Genomic DNA, 6,000 nt, shown 5'->3' with positions numbered 1-6,000 from the left:
ACTGATACTCGGTTGCACCCAGGACTTATAAACAATGCTATAGTGCCTGGCTACCATGCTGGGGCAGGCACGAACTGAGCACAGCAAACAGGTACTTGCAGTTGGCATGCAGGGGGGTTCAATGACAGTCCAGATACACGGCAGGCAAGGCTCAGAATAGTCAGGGTCAAATCTGTAGTATTAATATATAAACCAGGGTGCCTCCATCATGCTGTGCTTTCTAATAATAAAGCCCAGCATTACTGCTGCTCTTGTTGACTAATTAAATATGCAGCATTCAATAAAGCCTAAGTTTGTGGATGGCTCCTGCATTAGTTGAAATCCTTCTCCTGATCTCTGAATGGAGGACCGGTGGATTTTTCACCCCCTCCATTCATAGATTATGTTTCATTTATAAAAGCTGTAGTACAGCTTCTATGAATGAGGAAGGTTGGCGGAAAGGGCAAGCATAGTTGGCACTATTGATGCTCTTGACGAGTGCATATGACAGTTCCCCTTGGCTTCATTGACCCCACCCCCGCAGTACCAGAAGATTATGGCGGTAGGATGGACACATCAGATTGATAGTAATGCAATGTGTATACTGATAAGTAATGTCCATTGTGGTGCTGTTTGCAGTAGTAAATGCTTAGAAATAAATACTAATTATTATAATAATAAATAATTTTGCAAGGCTTTGTACCAGAATCAACATTTTAGAGTAGTTTTAAACAGGACGCATTTTTGAATTCTACCCTTCCTTTTAGATTGTATTCTCTACGAACAGGGCCTGCTCTTCTATTGAATTGTATTGTAACTATACTGTCTCCCTCCATTTTATAAAATGCTGCACGAACTGTTGATGCCATATGAATCCTGTATAATATTAATATGATAAATACTTTATTTACAGTGTTATAAATATACTGCTCTTTTTTTAGTTTTGTTACTTTTTCTGTCTTTTGATTGAGACAAAACCACCAAAAGAAAGACAAATATTGTCACCAACAAAAAAACAATATATGTATTACTTTGTAATGACAAAGCTATTGCTGTATAAATGGGCCCATAGCAGAAAATGTAAGAATTGCTCTGGTCCATAGGGGGTGTTCAGGTGGGAGAGCTGAATTGGTTAATGATCACAGTTTCAATTAGTAATACATCTCCGATTCAGAGATTTACTGTAGCAACTGCTGACGTCATTGGGCCTCCTGAATCTTGCTGGCAATTAGCCCCTTATTAGCATGCAGTTCCAGGACAATGAGGGTCCTGAGATATTTAGTGGAACACAGATAGCTGAATCAGAGAATCCTTTGCACAGTTTGCGCTCACATCTGGGGGACCCTGTACAAGCAGTGATAACACACATTTAATGTTGTTTGCACAGGCAGAGAATGAGCCTCTGACGTTGGCAAGGCTATTACCGAGAGGACACAATGAAAGCCACACAGAAGAGTCAGGGACTGGCCGCCAAATGTCACAAATGTGAGTGAGTAAAGTGGAATTTGATTGGGGTCTTCCATGTGTTGGGGGGGACACTGGGTTATAAGAGGGGCCGCAGCTCGCCTGGTGCCAGAAAGCTCTGACAAGCCTTCCTTAAAGGCGCTCAACCATAGCAACAGTCTTAGCAGATAGGCATGGATTCTATAGTAATTCTTAGTCTGATCGCGATGGCACTTTTCTCCACTACCCGACTTGTGCATTGTGCTCCACAGGGACGAGATGACGCTCTGAGACTTGGAGAAGGTATGTGCAAATGGAAAAATACACATTGCAGGTGTAGCATTGCTTCTATTGGGCAAGAACAGCCAAAGAACCATTCCACAACTTCATTTATTATACAAAATTATAGGTCATTACTTTTTTTGGATGCAATGGGATTGATTTACTAAGTAGTAGATGCTGTTTACTTAGCAAAGTCAAGGTTCACACAGCATAGTAAGTAAAATGAAGCTGTATTCACTTTGTATACTCAACCATCTGCAAAGGGAGACTAAAATATACAGGTTTGCTTGCACGATTGGATGGTTGAGGATGGTTGAGGATGAACACAGCTTCAGCCTATTCACTAAGTTTAGTAAAGGTTCACATTTGAAAATGAACATGTTCTATTCCAGCCTCAACCTTTTAAACATGGAGGAACCCTTGAAATAATTTTCATGTCTCAGGGAATCCCTGCTGAATGATTATGCATGCCCGGGATGGATAATGTGGGACAACCCCCACTTAATAATGCAAAATTATCTTCAATAATAACCACAAAATGAAACAAGCAATAAAAATGAAAAGACACACAAAAGTGTAGTGCCCCCTTACACTGGTGTTTTTTGTTGTAGTCCATTACATTGGTGACCCATGGGGTAAGGACCCCCATATGTATGTAGTCAGTTGGAAAAGGACCCACTTTTTATAGGGGCCAGTGGAAAGAAAGACCCCCCCCTTATGTTAGTGGTCAATGGAATGGACCACCTTATGTTAGTGGTCAGTGGAAGAAGGACCCCCTTATATTAGTGGTCAGTGTGAGGAGGACCTAACTATATTAATAGTCAGTAGAAGAAGCGCCCGCTTATATTACTGGTCAGTGGAAAAAATAACCCCCTTTTTTAGGGGCCAGTGGAAAGAAAGCCCCCCTTATGTTAGTGGCCAATGGAATGGGCTCCCTATTGTTAGTGGCCCCTTATATAAGTGGTCAGTGGAAGAAGGACCCCCGTATGCTAGTGGTCAGTGGGAGAAGGAGCCCCTTTTATTCCTGGTCAGTATGAGGAGGACCCAGTTATATTAGTAGTTCGTAGGAGAAGGACCCCCCTAAAATTGGTGATCAGTAGGAAAAGGACCCCCTTATGTTAGTGATCAGTGGGAGATGGACCTCTTTATGTTAGTGGTTTTTGGGAAAAGGGCCACCTTATATTAGTCAGTGGGGGAAGGACCCCCTTATATTAGTAGTCAATGGGAGAAGGACACTTTGTATTGACATAGTGGGAAGACTACCCTTCTTAAAGATAGCTATTAATGGGAATAGTTAATTGGGAGGCAAAGATAATTGTATTGCTCAAGGAACCCCTAGAAATCCTTATTGGGAAGGCACTTCCAGGAAAATATTATGCACATTAATCTGACTATTTGATGATTCTACTTCCAATGTCAATGGAAGAAGGACCCTCTTATATTAGTGGTCAATAGGAGATGGACCCCCCAATACTAGTGGTCAGTAGTAGATGGACCCTCTTATGTTAGTGGTCAGTGGGAGAAGGACCCTCTTATATTAGTGGACAGTGGTAGAAAGACCCTCTTATATTAGTGGTGATTGGGAGAACATAAGTCCCTTATATTAGTGGTCAGCGGGAGAAGAACGCTCTAATATTAGTGGTCAGTGGGAAAAGAGCCCCCTATGCTAATGGTTAGTGGGAGAAGGACCCTCTTATATTGGTGGACGATGGTAGAAGGACACATTTGCATTGACATCAGATGGAAGAGTGCTCTTCCTAAAGATAGCTATGGATGGCAGTGGTTAATGGGAAACGAAAATAATTTTATTGCTCACTGAACCCCTAGTAACCTTTGGAGGAACCTCAGGGGTTCCATGGAATCCTAGCTGAGAAAGGCTGCCCTATTCCTTTAGTAAATCAATCCCATTACCATTAGGACTTGCAAACAAGTGCAGGTGTTACAATGCACCCAGAGTTTAAGTTTCCCATGACGATTGAGCATTCTCCTACGAGGACAGGACTTACACTAGGAATTGCTTAAATGTTATTGTATATTTAAAGCCACACTATTCATTTCTCTTATTTGCTCCCTTTTTGGTCTGGTATATATACAGTTGCAATATACAGTATATAGCTTTTTTGTTCTTAGGTTTAGATACACTTCAACACTTTTTATACACTCTAGTTAAAAATACAGTATCCTGATACATGAATGCAGTTAATACAAGTCTTTATTTTTATTTTATTTCTACATTTACATCTATACCAAGTGTTCCAGGGGTGTGTTTAATTCTTAATTCTTAAAAAAAAAAAAAAAAAAAAACATTTGCTGCAACTGAGTGCCCCCCTTGTAATGTTTTAGTAGTTTTTTTTTAGTTTAGTTGCTGTATTTGATGAAATTGCTGCTTGGTCTGCATGTAAATGTCAGTATAGGTCATATAAGAAAATAAATGAAAACACTAAATGCTAGTATTGCATGTATTAATCACTTACAATAAGCAGAATGAAATAAACTGAGATAATAATGATTCATTTTTAATCTATCATATTTTTCACTTAGTTTTTGTTGCAACCTTCAGTTTAAGCAACCAATTATTATAATTTTAATTACAATGTACTTCTATTACTATTATTAAAATAATAATATAAATCATATTATTGATAATAATAATATTTCTTTCTTTAAGATTTTGTTTCTATTATTTATACACAAAGAAAAATTCTGCTAATATTAATTTATTATACTACTTAATCATTTTCTGAATTTTTTGACATTAAGATTTTTTTTAACTTATGCTAAACAATGCTTGTCCAGTGCTTAGTTGACACTGGTGTCTATTTATAAGCAGAAAATGTGATTTTTACTGAACCTACACTGAAGGTGTATCTTACTGGTGTGTGCGGTTTTAAATAAACTGAATTTTTCACCTGCAGTGAATGTTAGCTTCACTTATTTATAAATATACCCATCAATGTTATTTTCTAAAAATGAAAATCATGGATATAAAACAGATCCCTAAAGTTGAACTTGAGGCTGAAAAAAAAAAATTACTGCAGCTCTGTAATATTATATTATTACATTTTTGCTACATTAATAATATTATTACTACATTATTATATTACATGGAATGGAAACATTGTAAGTAGGAGGAAAGAACAGAGTGCCAGAGAGATGAGCTCAGCAGTATACTGATTCTCCCTTCACTGTCCAGTCATAAGTAGGGACAAGACCTTTGAGTTTTATTGAACTGCAGAAAATAAAATCAGGTCTTCTGCCTGCCAGGCAGGACTGTGAGGTTGATTTACTAAAACTGGAGAGTGCACAATCTGGTGCAGCTGTGCATGATAACCAATCAGCTTCCAGTTTTTTTTCTTTTTTTCAAAGCTTAAGGCCCCTTTCAGACATGCGGACCGTTCAGATCTGCCTGTCATTTTTTCAGGCGGATCTGAACGGATGCCCCATGCATCTCTATAGGGCAGCGGATGCCAGCGGAGACATCTGATCCGATCCTGTCCGTCAAATCGGGACGGATGGAAACCCTATTTTCCATCCGTCTGGTGGATCGGATCGGATGAGAACGGTCCGTTCTCATCCGATCTCCCCAGTGGTGTATTTTGGTTTTGTGCTGCCCTAGGCAAGACTAAAATTGGGCGCTCCCCCTCCCCCTCCAAAGTAAATTTTCCCCATTCCTTCCTTTTTAAAGGATGTGAGTCCCTCCAAAATTGAAGGACTAAAAGTCCCAGCATGAACTCCTGAGATCTCAAGAGGGGGGGATGAGAGGGAGTGGGAGAGAGAGAGGGGGGTGAGAAAGAGGGGGGATAAGTGTGAGAGAGAGAGAGGGGTATGAGAGAGGGGGTAAGAGAGAGAGAGAGGGGTGAGTGAGAGGGAGAGAAGGGGGTTGAGAGTGAGAGAGAGGGAGTGAGTGAGAGAGAGTGAGAGAGAGAGAGAGGGGGGGTGAGAGAGGCGGCTCTAGCAACCAGTGGCCAATAGAGTCTCAGGTGGAGGGGGGGCTGCCCCCCTGCAAAGGGCCGCCCTAGGCCTGGAACTTGTCGGCCTAGGCAAAAATACAGCACTGGATCTCCCCATAGAGGAGAGCGGGGATCTGACACCTCCGTCTCCGCACACAGAGCCGAGACTGGGCTGTCATCCGCCTGCTCAGCGGGGATCGGCGGATCGATTGGACGGAACAGACAGGTGTGAAAGGGGCCTAAGGCTCGTACACACTATAAGAAAATCAGGTGAACATTTGCGTCCAAAGAATTTTCGTACGATTTTCGTACAGTGTGTACACAACTTTCTACAGCCGATTGAGAA

The 6,000-nt window shown here is 40.9% G+C and overlaps 1 protein-coding gene across 1 annotated transcript in view; it reads left to right on the top strand.

The window, feature by feature from the left end:
* The first annotated feature begins 1,592 nt into the window (after positions 1–1,592).
* Positions 1,593–6,000, top strand: part of LOC309545649 (uncharacterized protein) — a 29,441-nt gene continuing 25,033 nt past the window's right edge. Inside the window, exon 1 of the mRNA XM_082244914.1 lies at positions 1,593–1,725. Within this exon, the coding sequence (XP_082101040.1) occupies positions 1,617–1,725 (109 nt within the window). The 5' untranslated portion in view covers positions 1,593–1,616. The remainder of the gene's footprint in view (positions 1,726–6,000) is intronic.

The sequence above is a fragment of the Pelophylax lessonae genome (genome assembly GCF_965119305.1).
Source record: "Pelophylax lessonae genome assembly, chromosome: 2".
Taxonomy (NCBI): Eukaryota; Metazoa; Chordata; class Amphibia; order Anura; family Ranidae; genus Pelophylax; species Pelophylax lessonae.
Note: the sequence above shows the minus strand (reverse complement) of the source record. Positions and strands in the feature narration are given on the sequence as shown.